At 36.8% G+C, this 15,950-nt stretch overlaps 1 protein-coding gene across 11 annotated transcripts in view; it reads left to right on the top strand.

Moving 5' to 3' along the window:
* kis (chromodomain helicase DNA binding protein kismet) overlaps positions 1 to 15,950 on the top strand; it is a 175,354-nt gene that overhangs the window by 56,167 nt on the left and 103,237 nt on the right. For all 11 annotated transcript variants that reach the window (XM_072540564.1, XM_072540558.1, XM_072540563.1 and 8 more), the window contains exons 2-4: positions 3,238 to 3,455; positions 3,620 to 3,876; positions 3,989 to 11,299. In XM_072540564.1, coding sequence (XP_072396665.1) covers positions 3,296 to 3,455; positions 3,620 to 3,876; positions 3,989 to 11,299 — 7,728 coding nt within the window. In that variant the 5' untranslated portion in view covers positions 3,238 to 3,295. The remainder of the gene's footprint in view (positions 1 to 3,237; positions 3,456 to 3,619; positions 3,877 to 3,988; positions 11,300 to 15,950) is intronic.

Here is a 15,950-nt window from a genome sequence, read left to right as displayed (position 1 = left end):
AATCTTTATTTATTTAGACGAAACATGGATTTTTGCTAAAGGCGATATAAAACGAATTTGGCGGGACGAGAGTATAAAATCCATAAACACATCGATACCGAGGGAAAGAGGCGTATTATAGTGTATGCAGGTTTTTGGTTGGTCAACTACAACAATCGCGGAAATTGTCAAATGTCACTCCCATACGCAAACCGTAAAAAGATGGGAAGAAGGGAAAGGATGTAAACTTGCCAGGGTAATACTAAGTAACCTTGAAGAGTCAACATCAAAGAAGTACTTGTGAATGACCAGGAAAAATCTACGTTTGGCAGTTGGTTTTTTAACTGGTCATTGTCAACTAAGCAAACACCTCCACACACTGGGGCTAGCAGACACACCTTTATGTAGGAAGTGTGAACGAGAAGACGAAACTGTAGAGCATGTCCTATGTGAATGCCCAGAGTTATCGTTAATACGAGAGTACGCGTTCGGCGAGTCCTGGCCCACACCTGCCCACATAAGCCCACACCTGCCCACATAAGAGAGATGTCTCCTGGTGACTTGTCCACCTTCCTGGAAATGGCAGGATGGACAATGAGCTAAGGGTGACAGCTCCCTGGGAGGATGCACAATGGGTCAATTGTGGCCTAAGTGCTGTGAAACTTAACTCGCCCTCCCTACTCTACAGATACAGTGTATGCAGGTGGAAAACATGATTTTATTGATGGAGCCGATTTTGTGTTTACATCAAAATCGGCCGATTATCATGACAATATGAATACGGAGATGTTTGTGAAATTGTTGAAAGAAAAACTGTTGTCAAGTTTACATGAACCATCTGTTATAGTACTGGATAATGATCCTTACCATTCGGAAACTGGGTTGAACTGACAATTGGAAGAAGTTTAGGTGTATAATATCAAATAGACTAATAATAATAATTTTAAATGTAAAGAAAAATATTATAAAAATAATCAAAATTCTTGCAAAGGGATAAATATTTATTATTTTATTATTCTAGATTCTATAAATAAAAATCCTCGATTTAATATGAACCTTGCGAGGTATTCAAACGGAACTATTTTAATTTATGCAAAAATAAACTACACCAGCTGTTAACATCACAAAAAATCTATATGCGTGTTTGTCGGGCCGATTATTTGCGGTCTTTTCGTCGGGGAGGTTGCTGTAAACATAGTGAGAATGTGTATCCGTAAAGCCTCCTTAGTAGTTTATGTTAATGTTCATCCATAATTTTGTTCATTTTGATCGTTTTTTTACATATTGTTCATATATCCATCCATTTAACTTTGCTTCCATAAAAAAAGTTAGTTTTTAGTAATTTTTCTTACCAAACAACAGGGAAAATATTAATAACAAAAGTAATGTGAACCTTAAAATTACACGAATGCTTTCAACGGTGTATATAAGCAACCGATTGAAAAATATGCATTGGGAATCCTATCGAAGCAGATGGAACAGTAGAAAATGGCCGAATAAAACCCACAAAGGATGGATATATAAATAAATGAATCAGGAAATTCATCTAGGAAAGGAAGTCGGTCACTAGAACTGAAACAGTTTATCGACATTAATGTTTTCTACGCCATTTTGTCATTTTACGTTAAAATGTATAGAAATTAAATGTTTTATCTTATGAAAAGGGACCAACTCAAACGGTGGCTGTAAAGGAGCTTAACCCATTTGAGCAGAAATTTGACAATTCATTTATTAGATTGGATTAAAACCACGTAAATTAAGAATAATTACCATAAATTAACCATAAAGAATTTTTTTGGAAAGGAAAACAGTTGGGTGCGTATTTGCGTATACGCACATTTGGCCGAATCAGGGTACAATTTTTAATAAAGGAACATATTGTATCTTAAATTTAAATTAAATTTTAAGATGAAAATTTTTTAAACATTCAGGGTGTAGATGCACTCTACACTTGAGGGGAGCCTTGTAACTGGCTCCCTATATTCGAGAGTTGGAAATCTTTTGATTCCAAGCCTTACTTCAAAGGACTTGTGACTGGATGTATCTCCATAGGTTTGGTTCTTCAGTGACCGTTGAAGGATAAGGATTGTTAATATGAGCAAATATAGCTCCAGAGAAATAAAATCACCTTTAGTTTATCGACTTATAATTAACTATTTTTAGAGTAAAGAAGCCTCAACACGGCTCTAGCTGACTATACAGTATCAAATAATTCTTTCTTTATCACACGTAAAGGAGAAAACCGTATTTATGAGAAAAAATGCCCGATTTCGGCGTAGAGAAATATTTTATACGTGAATTGAGAGTGTTTTAAAATGCACGTGCCTCATGGGCGATGCGTGAGAATTAACTAATAATATAATACTTGGTGCGTAAAAGTGTAGATTACCCCTCTTGTATTTAGGTGTGAAAACTATTTAAGAGGCTGTGGCGCCATTAAGTCGGGCTATCCGAGCAAACTAGATATTAGTGAATATTTTACTTATTCTACACTAAGAAAAGTGTAAAGAACTATATTTTTATTTTATATTTTAAAATGATATGTTCATTTCTGGAACAACACTTTTTACATAAATAAATAGTATTATTTTTGCACATCCGACATTTTTTTCTTGCACTATTATCCTCTCTTTTTATTAATGTGGCCAATATTGTCGAATCTAGTTTCATATGGAAAAGCAAATTTAGATGGACGTCCATGTACTGAGTTTGACACTGATGTAGCGATTTCTTCACTATTCTCTTCATGTTTGATTGAGCGAAATCTATGTCGGCTTATGCTTTTTCTTATATTGTGCACTTCTTTATCCTTATCATTTGACCAATACATATCAACGTGAGGCAGAGTGTGATAACCAGATAATATACATATCCTATTTTTTTTAGTCTATGTCAAAATCGTGACGGTTATTCTGCGATGCATAAATATTTGTAAAATATAGAATGCTCTCAATTACTTCTTTATCAAAAAAGAGTGAAAAAACTTCAATAGATGACTTGCCCAAATGGTTGGCTTTTATATTGTCTGAATGAGACCCGGTTAACTATTCTGCATATATACCGTTGTTTTGAGAAAGTATTTAACCCTAAAAACCAAATATCAATAAGTATTTTATTAATGTTAGTAAGTTTAAGGCAAAAAAAACAAGATGAAATGATTTGTTTTCCATGACAAAACTAAATATCAGTATTCTAAATTATATTTTGTCGATTGTAAGTTTTTCCTTTGTTCATTAACTATTTTATGCATTGTTTCAGAAATGCTGTAGTGAGATGAGCAATAAATACGAAACGAAGATATGTGCCGCCTAAAGCGATGGACTCATACGACTTGTTCGGGGAAGATGGTACTGGAATGTTGGAAGGCCTACCAGAACTTGGTGGAGCTGCAGGGGGTGGAGGTGCTGGGGGTAGTGGTTTCGACCCGGCACCGGTGACTGGTGCTCCGAGAAATGCAACTAATGCCTATCCTACAGGTAACAAAAACAATGTTTTTCTTTATCTGAGAGCTTCCAGTATTAGGTGCTACTATTAAAAACCAAAATTGCATATGTATCAAGAAAATGACTAGATTTGTGGACAGTAAAAATCCTTGCCAATCTTCTTTGTTTAATGTTTATACTATTTTTTACATTTCCAGCTCAACAGCAACCGATTTATTCACAAGAGACACCACTTCAAAAATTGGCAACTTTTGGTGGACCTGATTTCAACCACATGGATCCGAACGCGCAGAGCATGTACGCCCAAGGTTATGGTACTGACAGGCCAATGGGACCGCCCCCAGGCGCTGCTTATCAACATCAAAGGCAGATGGCAGTAAGGCCGCCTAGTGGAGCTGCATCTGCGCAATATCCGTATCAGACTGATAACATGTACTCTATGCCTGATGTACAGGTTAGTTATTCTTTATTGAAAATTTTATTCCAGTATTAAAGTTTAGATAAATAGGATTTTTTTAAAACCATTACATTAAAATGTGGTGATCTTTTGCATTTTGTATTTTCAGGTAAGTGGTATGAGTGATACAAGCAATATGCAAGCAGCAGCTGCAGCAGGATGGAGTCACAATGCTGCGGCGGCAGCGGCCGGATATCCTAGTATGCACAGATATAGTCAGATGAGTCAATATAGGCAGCAATCGATGTCAGGTTATCCGCATCAACAAGAACCCAAACAGCAGTTTCCGTCTGGTCAGCATCCGATGATGCAGCAGCCACATCAAACCACTTACCAAATGCAACAACGACATACACCTCATTACCCTCAAGCGACATCTGGGTACCCGACTTCAGCAGCCAGTCAGAGTTATGCTGGATATATGCACCAACGCTTACCACATCATCATCAGTATCCACAGCCACATCATCAGATGGATATGGCGGCAGTTTCTCAGTCACAGCAGTATGCTCAAATGAGTCATAATCAAAATTTAACCCATGCAGCACCTTCCACCGGTCATATGGGTCAATCGCCTCATTCTGTAGGTCACACGCCACCCCAGAGCCATCCTACACCCCAGCAACAACAATCTCAGCCACCTAATCCCATGGCACATCCTAGTAATATCGGATATAACCAAAGTCACCAAACAATGCAGTCCATGCAGAGACCTATGGAAGTTCCGCCAAGTCAACAGCAATTTCAATCAAAACATTCGGCAGGTCCAATGGGAAACGTTAGCCCTCAATATCGAGCACCATTTCCTCAATTATCTCCTCAGATGTCTCCAAGGTCTCAAATGTCTCCAAGACCTACACCTACTTCTCAAATGTCGCCAAGACCAAATATGTCACCAGCCAAACCGAATATGTCACCTCATCCGCCGCCTATGCAACAAAATACACTGAGTCCTAGACCGACAGTCAGCATAGCTCCTAAAGTTTCAGCTCCTTCGCCAGCACCTTTGTCTACTTATTCACAACAAAGTACCTTACAAGCTCTTGAGCAGATGGTTATGCCACCTTCTAGCACAAATTCATCGGAATATCCTTCTTATCAATCTAGAAGTTCATTAGGTCCTCCATCAGGTCCACAAAACCCGTTAAGTCCAGCTATGAGTATGAGAAATCCTATAAATGAACCATGGCCACCGGTTCAGTCACGACAAGTGTCACATTTGTCTAGTTTAAATGGTTCAATGACTATGATGGATCAAAATCCGATACCAACAAGTCAGTCAATTCCTCCTACACAATCTCTACCACCTTCTGGTATGCCAAATACCCAAATGCCTCCGGCACCTAATATAAACGTAGGATTTTCTACTGACGAATTGAGAAGTGATATTAGCAACAGTAGCAGTACAAATTTAATGGAAATGCAAGTGAGGGAGAAGGAATCTTCAGTTTCACAAAGCGTTCCTGTTAGTACTCACAATGAATTTACATCTGTTCAATCTCCTACTACAAGTATACCTGATAAAATGCCTAGTAGTACGACAAATTCAGAAGCCATCGTACCGACATCGATACCTTCCGTATCATCTCATCCTCCCACTCCAACACCTACATCTACTACGGATGATAATATAACAAACACTCAAGACACTAGTCTTCCTTCTAATAGTGAATCTGTGAAACAAATTGACGAATTAAGTAACACAAGTTCCACATCTCAGCAGCAAACCCCAAGTCAAAGTAGTAATAATAATTTCACAGATTTTAATTGTGTTTCAAGCATGACGGGGTATCCTAGTCAACCCGGCACTCCGAAAAGTAACAAGATGGATGATCTAGTACAATCTAATGCCTCAATATTTAGTCAAGACAACTCTGTATCTCAAGAATCTTTACCAGAATCTAATAAATCTGATCATAGTTCAATACGCTCGCCTCGGCTGCAGTCACCTATCTCAAACAGTCAGAGCTCTATGCCGTTGCCTTCTAGTGCGCCAAGTAGTCAAAGAGACAACCGTTCAGCGTACAACGTTAATTACAACGTCTCTACTCCATCGCCAACTCAATCACATTCTCTGGTGCAAAGTACAAACAGGGAACCGTCTAATACGATTATTCCGAGTATACAATCCAATCAAATGATGACATCGCAGATGTTGCCAAAAATATCGCAACATCTCAATAGTATTCAAAGTCAAAACCAACAACTTTCTCCACAGAATCAGCCTGTAATTATTGAACAAAATCTTAGCAATAATAACAGCTTGTCTAGTCCGCCTCCTGTCAATGTTTCTACTCAAAATATAGTTTCTAATCCACCTAATGTACAGACATTAAGTATTTTACAGCAAAGTATTTCCACCTCAAACAACGTACCCAGCATGGTTGCTATAGAAAGTAACATCTCAGTGCAAAATACACTGAATGTTTCAGAGAGTGATAATACTACTACTCAAACTATGCCTAGTATACAAAGTCAACCTAATGTACCCGCCCAGCCAAGTATATTGAATAAACCAAGTATTCCGAATGTACCAAGCATACCGACACAATCCAGCATATTAAACCAGCCAAATATAACGAATCAGTCAAACATGTCCAGTATTTTAAATCAAAATGTGCCTAGTGTGGTATCTCAAGTTAATACGCCTGTGTCTAATCAGAACACATTGCTTGGAGCACAGAATATCACTACTCAACCATCTCCACAGATCACTATGCCAGTTCAAAACAACGTAAATCCATTAAATAATCCGAATAACTTAGTAACTCAGCCAATTATTAGCAACCAAACGACTTTGCAAGGTATACAATCTCCACCGCCAGCTCAACCGACTATTCCAATAGTTTCTGGTTCTCAAGGTATCCAGACACCTCCACCGATACCCCAACACGGTCAAATGTCTCACCAATTACCAACTACTAATATGCCATCCCACGGCAATATTCCAAACATACCTCCTGCGAGTAAGCCGGGGTTGTTCGATCAGAGCAATCAGATGATGAGTCCAAATGGGATTCCGATCGGTCCGAATAGGAACATGCCGCCTAGAATGACACCACACGGAATGCAACTGACACATCCTGGAATGTCTATGGGTATGGCCGGGCATCCTGGAATGATGGGAAATATGGATAGCATATTAGTTGCACCAGGAATGCCTGGTTATCAGACGCCAATCAGTCATCACCAGGAACGAGCCGCTTTGCAACAACAGCTACAAGAAATGTACTGTATGCCTCCAGGGGCTGAACACCAAGAAAAAATTACTTTCCTTCAAGAGAGACTTAATCTCTTAAGCCAACACGAGGCAAATGACCAGTGTAATGGTGGTGCTCAGTGTATTCTTCAAAGTCCAATATTCAATTCGCAAATGATTGACAGTCCTCAAGTATCAAGTACAACAGGTAGAGGACGAGGTAAAGGACCCCCAAAGCCGAGAAAACCTCGTGTTAAAAAGGGAGATAAACTGATCGAACCAAATCAAGTTGTTACTCCAGTTAACACTGTAATGCCTATGCTAACGCAGACACCTCAACAATTACCAGTGTCGGAAGATTTTGTGACACCTGGAGCTGGTCTGAGTATACCTTCTAATGAAATGTCAGAATTTACAGACGTAGGAACAGATACTGAGACTGAAAAGAAAAAGAAGGGAAGAAAGCCGCGAATTCCAAAGCCCAAAGAACTGAAAGAAGGGAAAGAACTCAAGGCACCAAAATCGCCAAAAGAACCCAAAGTTCCAAAAGAAAGGAAAAAGAGGGAACCAAAGGATCCAAAGGAACCTCGGGTTAAACGAAAATACGTCAGAAAAAAGAAACCCGGCGAGTCCGAGGAAAGTGCTACTGATGAATCGTTTAATAAATCTTCAGAAAGCCTTGAAGAGGTATCGGCATCTACTCCTAGCCAGACTTTAAAAACATCCGAAGCTGAAGCCGAAGCTGTCGTACCTTTTGAAGCGAAAATAGATGATCCAGATTCACAAGCTTTACCCGAAAGTTCTGTTCCGTCAGATACAACGACTACCGATAAACCTGAAGAAATGCAGGCTGATTCTCAAACTCCAGCTGAGGGCAGTATTTCAAATGAAAATGACGATAAAAAAGACGAATATAATTTCGATGACGAACCGAGTCCAGAAATTGTTGAATTGCCAAAAAGAACCAAAAAACCTAGACCTCAAGCGTCAAAATCAAAACCAGTTTCCAATAAACGACCTAAACGAAGTGCTGGATCAGGTCGTAAACGTAGAGGTACAATCGTCCCTGAATCTGATGGGGAAAATGAGGATATGATCTCAACTCCTCCACCATCACCACCAGACGATGGTGAGAGTTCTTCTAAGCGCAGATCTGCAAGAAACACTCAACGTAAAAAGTACATAGACGATGTAATGTTAAGATTTTCTGATGATGACGCACCTCCTACTCCTACGAGAAGCCGAAAGGCTCCAGTACCTGCTACACCTCCAATAGCTACGACCCCAGCGGCGGCTGTAGCAGCTGTGGCTGTAGCTGCAGCTGCGGAAACTCCGCCGCCACCTACGCCGACTAATGAGGACGGTACTCCATCTACTGGCAATGCTGATTCTAAAAACCAAATGAATTATGTGTATGTTAATCCTACTGAAGAAGACTCTATGGTTGTCCAGTACGTGTTAAGTGCTAGAATGACTCAACGCAAAAAGAAAAAAGAAGTGCCCGTTGAACAACCTAAAAAGGAGATTAAAGAAGGTGAGGAAGATGACGAAGAGAAGAAAGATAAAGCAGAATTCTCGGATGAAGAAGCCGAAGCAAAGCCTAAACCTCCAGAACCGTCTACAATTGTAAAGGACGACGATGATGATGAGGAAGAAATCGAGGAAGTTGAAGAGTATTATGTTAAATACAGAAATTTCTCGTATTTGCATTGCGAATGGAAAACAGAAGATGAGTTGTTTAAAGGTGACAGAAGAATCGCGAATAAAATTAAGAGATACAGACAAAAACAAGCGCAACAGATGAATATATTTGAAAACTTAGAAGACGAACCATTTAATCCTGATTATGTAGAGGTTGATAGGGTCTTGGATCTTTCTGAACACACAGATGCTGCAACAGGCGAAATTGTGAAACATTATTTAGTCAAATGGAGGGCACTGCAGTATGAAGATTGTACTTGGGAGTTGGAAGAAGATGTAGATCCCATAAAAATTCAGCAGTATGAAAAGTTCAGTAAGATACCGCCTAAAGATACTTGGAAAATTAAAAAGAGACCTTCTCCAGAGCAGTGGACCAAGTTGGAAAAATCTCCTATATATAAAAGTGGAAACAGTTTAAGAGAGTATCAATTGGAAGGACTTAACTGGCTTCTGTTCTCTTGGTTTAATGTTAGAAACTCTATACTAGCAGATGAGATGGGTTTGGGCAAGACCATACAAAGTTTGACGTTTTTGCACTCGGTGTGGGAATGGGGCGTTAGAGGTCCATTCTTAGTAATTGCTCCGCTTTCTACTATCCCGAATTGGCAAAGGGAAATCGAGAGTTGGACTGACTTGAACGTAATCGTATATCACGGTTCGGCAACGAGTAGAAATATGCTACAAGAATATGAAATGTATTATAAAAACGAAAAGGGACAATTTATCAAAGATATTACTAAATTTAACATCCTTATTACGACTTTTGAAATTATCGTTACTGATTTTGCTGATTTGAAAGGTTTTAATTGGAGAATATGTGTCATTGACGAAGCCCACAGGCTGAAAAATCGAAATTGTAAGCTACTAGAAGGACTAAGACAGTTAACTTTGGAACATAGAGTGCTGCTGTCTGGTACACCTTTACAAAACAACGTAAACGAATTGTTTTCATTGTTGAACTTCCTGGAACCAACTCAGTTCAGCAATAATGAAACTTTTGTCCAAGAATTTGGCCAACTAAAAAGCGAACAAGAAGTTCAAAAGTTACAGTGCCTTCTTAAACCGATGATGCTGAGACGATTAAAAGAGGATGTAGAAAAATCTCTCGCTCCTAAAGAAGAAACTGTTGTAGAAGTAGAACTAACGAATATCCAGAAGAAATATTATCGAGGTATATTGGAAAGAAACTTTTCGTTTTTGTCCAAAGGCACTACGCATGCTAATATACCAAATTTAATGAACACAATGATGGAATTGAGGAAATGTTGTATTCATCCATATTTGTTAAATGGAGCCGAAGAACAGATCCAATATGATTACAAAAATCAACATGGCGAAGATTCTGATGCATATTATAAAGCTCTCATACAATCCAGTGGTAAAATGGTATTGATCGATAAGTTGTTACCGAAGCTAAAGGCAAACGGGCATAGAGTTTTGATCTTCAGTCAAATGGTTAAATGTCTGGATATATTGGAGGACTATCTAATGTTCAAAAAGTATCCCTTTGAAAGAATAGACGGTAGAATTAGAGGCAACTTGAGACAAGCTGCTATTGATCGATTTTCACGACCAGATTCTGATCGATTCGTGTTTCTTTTGTGTACTAAAGCCGGTGGTCTTGGTATTAATTTAACTGCGGCAGATACTGTTATAATTTACGACAGCGACTGGAATCCTCAGAACGATTTGCAAGCTCAAGCCAGATGCCATCGTATCGGTCAACAAAAGATGGTAAAAATCTACAGGCTCTTGTGTAGAAATACGTACGAGAGAGAAATGTTTGACAAGGCTTCGTTGAAGTTGGGACTAGATAAAGCTATTCTGCAAAGTATGAATACGTCACAAGGCGGCAAAGATGCTGGTAATAGGCAATTAAGTAAAAAAGAAATCGAAGATTTGTTAAAGAAAGGTGCGTACGGTGCCTTACTTGACGAAGATGATGGTGACAAATTCTGTGAGGAAGACATCGATGTTATTTTGGCTAGAAGAACACAAGTAATCACGATGGAATCTGAAAAGGGCTCGACGTTTTCTAAAGCAAGTTTTGCCTCTAGTGCCAATAGATCTGATATAGCGATAGACGATCCAGATTTTTGGAACAAATGGGCCAAAAAAGCGGAGATAGACACGACAGAAAAAGACGAAAATGAAGACCTAGTTATATCCGAACCCAGACGAAGAACTCAGATAAAACGATATGGCCACGATGAAAGTGCTATCGATATGTCTGAATTGGAAAGTTCGTCTGACTCAGATCCCGAAAATGAAGGCCTTGGTATAGGTTTGAGAACAAAGAAGAAACTGAGGAAGAGAAAATATAGACCCGACGATTATATTCCAAGAGAAGGAGAACCCAGAGGAGATATTGTGTACGGCAGTTGGGCTAGGAGAGAATGCTTCATGGTAGAAAGAGGTCTGCTCACTTTTGGGTGGGGAAGATGGCAGGAGATCCTTATGCATTCCCAATTAAGGAAGGGCTGGAAGGAATCAGATATCGAGGACTGTGCTCGAGTAATCGTGAGTACTGTTTTATGTATTATCATTAAAAGTGCGTTTAAATTAGTATAGCAGCTTTCAGCGATCTAAGCATCTACATCAGGGAATTTTTTTAAGTTCCTAATATAAGAACTAATATCGCACCTCCGCTCAAACAATGTCAGAAGTCAAAAAAGCAAACTAGAAAACGAGAAATAACATTATTTTTAAAACTTTTCCGAGTTTTCAAAAATAATTAAAATTAGAACAATACCTATTTTAGTTACTAAGGTTTTTTGAAGCTCTACAAAATAGCGTATTAGTCTTACAAAATATTAAAAAAAAAGTGGAACAATAAGCGGTACAGTAGACTAGCTCGAAGGTTCATAGTAAGTTTTCTATATTTTAAAATTTAAATAATCTTTTAAAATTGAATAAAGTAATTTTATTATTTATATATTTTTTATATTTTAAACAAAGTCAATAGATTATTATGTTTGCTGCTAACGCCACCTGTTAACGTATTAATAAAGCAAATGTTGTTTACTTCTGACTTCGTCAAATTCAGACGAAATATTAAATTATTAATAAAATAGAATTAAATATCATTTAATAGTAAATTTAATTTTTGTGTAAACGAAATAAGATGTTTAAAAATAATAATTGTAGTTATATGAAATTGTTTTAAAACGAGAAATGTCATAAAAATTTAAACAGATAATTCAATATTATTATTTTAATCGGATGACATTTTTGACTTTAAAATTTTGTCAATCGTTGCGAATCGAATCTTTTATTGACAGATATTCTTTTAATTTGTTTTACTTCTCATTTAATGTCTGTGTTTTGTTGTTATTTTTCAGGCAGTTTTTAATTTAAACCTGCTTAAAATAAATCTATGACTAGAAACGAATTGATCGAGAGTAGTGAATCGATGTGAAGAACCGCTGTTCTGTGTCGCTACCCGTGACTACGCCATCTTGTGGCGCTAGTTCCATTACCCGTGACGATGCCGTCTTGTGGCGCTAGTTCCTTGACTCTGGCCTCAGCATTTTACTGTAGAGAAAAAAGTAATACAACGCCAGTATAGAAGCTTTGCTTCAAAAATATTTTTTTAGTTGTGACATTACACCGATAAAATAACGAAAAATTTACGAAATATTATTTATTAAAAGTGGTTTTAGCAGTACAGAATATAATATTATTATCAGATTTAGCCATACGGCTCACACTCCCTCTAAGGGAAAAATTCAGTCATCCCAGATACCTACGGTATCAAAAGGATTGAGCTCTGGTGGGACTCTTTCCGTGTTATCGAGCCCTATGTGACTTGGTATGCTGGAGTATCTCCCAAAAATTTTCGTACACATCTAGACGTTGAGAGTAGTACAACTTTCTGCATGGTCTTGTAGATATGTTCATTCAGACCTAGCTTTTTTATGTTTTCTAGGAGGCTCTTTGGAATGACTCCAGTAGTAGAGAGAATAATAGGTATTGTGTGGGTACTTTCCATTCTCCACTGTCTTCGTATTTGAATTTCCAGATCCCTGTATTTGGCGATTTTTTCGTTCTGTTTAACACGAAAATTATTGTTGTTGGTATCGCCACATCAATTATTTATTTATTTATTTATTTTCAACCGTAGAACCATTTACAATAAAATACAACAAATAGTAAAAAGTAAAGATCATGTACAATAAACATCAAACAATAACAAAGAAACAAGTAAACAGTTAAAATTTGTACATTAAAACAGTATATCAAATCACAAAAGTTAAAAATATATACATATATATATATATATATATATATATATATATATATATATACATATATATATATATATATATATATATATATATATATATATATATATATATATATATATATATATATATATATATATATATATATATATTATCACATATCTAGATTGATAATTAGATTCTTAAGTTGCCTTTTGAAAGCATTAATGTTTGTACAGAAAGGATCCAATAGGAGGTCATTGCAAGAGCTTTTTTAGTTGTGACATTACACCGATAAAATAACGAAAAATTTACGAAATATTATTTATTAAAAGTGGTTTTAGCAGTACAGAATATAATATTATTATCAGATTTAGCCATACGGCTCACACTCCCTCTAAGGGAAAAATTCAGTCATCCCAGATACCTACGGTATCAAAAGGATTGAGCTCTGGTGGGACTCTTTCCGTGTTATCGAGCCCTATGTGACTTGGTATGCTGGAGTATCTCCCAAAAATTTTCGTACACATCTAGACGTTGAGAGTAGTACAACTTTCTGCATGGTCTTGTAGATATGTTCATTCAGACCTAGCTTTTTTATGTTTTCTAGGAGGTTCTTTGGAATGACTCCAGTAGTAGAGAGAATAATAGGTATTGTGTGGGTACTTTCCATTCTCCACTGTCTTCGTATTTGAATTTCCAGATCCCTGTATTTGGCGATTTTTTCGTTCTGTTTAACACGAAAATTATTGTTGTTGGTATCGCCACATCAATTATTTATTTATTTATTTATTTTCAACCGTAGAACCATTTACAATAAAATACAACAAATAGTAAAAAGTAAAGATCATGTACAATAAACATCAAACAATAACAAAGAAACAAGTAAACAGTTAAAATTTGTACATTAAAACAGTATATCAAATCACAAAAGTTAAAAATATATACATATATATATATATATATATATATATATATATATATATATATATATATATATATATATATATATATATATATATATATATATATATATATATATATTATCACATATCTAGATTGATAATTAGATTCTTAAGTTGCCTTTTGAAAGCATTAATGTTTGTACAGAAAGGATCCAATAGGAGGTCATTGCAAGAGCTGAGGATTCTCGACAAGGGAAAATGACGAGCATAATCAGTCCTATGAAAAGGAATATAAAAGAGTGCAGATTAATGTGCGGTCCCAGTATAGCTTGTAGTTGTCATTCTCAAGTATACTCTCAGGAACGTATTGATCATATGGAAGATGGTTTGTTTGAAGAAGTCCCAGTTTGATAGCTATCTCTTGATGAATGATCTTTCCTACTGAGTCGTGCCATTTTTATATTCAGTTGCAGCAAATGCCTGACAGCCCCTGGTAAGATGTTGGATGGTTTCCTGAGCTTGACATCCATATCGGCATTTGTCATTTTGGACCTGAGGTTCTTTGACGATATATTTCAGGTAATTTTTGGTTGGTATAACCTGATCCTGAATGGCCAGTAGTGAACCTTCTGTTTCAGGGAACATCTTTCCTGATGTTCAGCCAATAGTTCGACGCTATATTGTCGACATGGTCTTGACTGACCTCATTGAGATGTCGCCCGTGCAGAGGTTTACCCATCCAGGTGCGCATTTTTTCGTCCTTAGTAAGATGGTTTATGCGTATTTCTGGTTCCCTCAGTTTGATCGGTGATCGATGTAGAGTAGATGTCTCAGCCTGCACCTGCAAATAAGTTCTTAAATTAGTAATTTGTTTTTCTAGTTGCTCACTTATATCCATAAGTCCTCGTCCTCCTAAATACCTCGGTAATGTCGTTCTTTCTACTGCACTTCGAGGATGGTGTTTTTGTGCCTTTGTGAGGTGTGTTCATACTTTTCGCTGAAGATTTTCTATATCGGTTTTTGTCCACTTAACAATACCAAATGAGTAGCTAAGCGCGGAACATGCGTAGGTGTTTAGTGTACTATACAAATTTTTACTGTTAAGGTGTGATCGAAGCAGCTGTTTTACCCTTCGTATAAACTCAGTAGTTATCTCAGTTTTTATTTGCTTATGGTCAATCTTCCGCGCTTGCTTTATTCCGAGGTATTTATACATATCATTTTCACCCATGGCCTCGATGTTCTGGCCGTTTTGCATATCGAATCTGTCGGGCTGAACCTATCCTTTGATTATATTGTCAAGACTTGTCAAGACCGAAGTGCATACTAATATCATTAGAGAAATTATTATTATTATCTGGTTAACAGAGTTATACTTTTTTAATCATTCAACTTTAAATATAAGTAACAAAATTAAATAAAAAATATTGCAAAAAGAAAAATGTAAAATAACAATCAATAATAATTTTTGGAGAAGATATCAATTAAATAAGAGTTTATAAAAGTCTATTTCTCCTCTAGGTTGTGTACAAATTATTGACTAGGAATGTGGTTACCTTGAACCAAATTCATCAAATCAATCTTTTATTTTCCTTAATTGGTGATCTAGAGCGTTTGCAGGCTTTATATCAGGAATAGTTATGTTTCTTATTCCGGGTTAATAAATTACCTTCTGACCATTCAGTGTCCATGTAAGACGTTTTGTATTTTAAAACATCTGTTTTATCTTTGGCAATACTCATCATTTTTATTTCAGAGAACTTTATCTTACTTATAGCCGTTATACCCATATCACTGATTAAACTTTTTAACGAAATAAAATCTCTATGTGACAGTTCATTTACTCTTAATGGTTTCCCAGATTTTTTGCCTCTTTATAAAAAATTTTTGAGTAAGTAATTGAATTGAATTTTTTTTCAATAAATTTCAACACACAGCTACCGATCTTATCTGCGCCTCGGTTGCTTTCGCCTTCGTGCTGAAAGTAGCACTCTGTAATATTGTGATTTAAATCACTACTTGTTATCAGTTGCTTTCTCTTGC

Source organism: Diabrotica undecimpunctata, chromosome 8, assembly GCF_040954645.1.
Source record: "Diabrotica undecimpunctata isolate CICGRU chromosome 8, icDiaUnde3, whole genome shotgun sequence".
Lineage (NCBI taxonomy): Eukaryota > Metazoa > Arthropoda > Insecta > Coleoptera > Chrysomelidae > Diabrotica > Diabrotica undecimpunctata.
The sequence above is the reverse complement of the archived record's forward strand: the minus strand, read 5'-3'. Positions and strand labels throughout refer to the sequence as shown.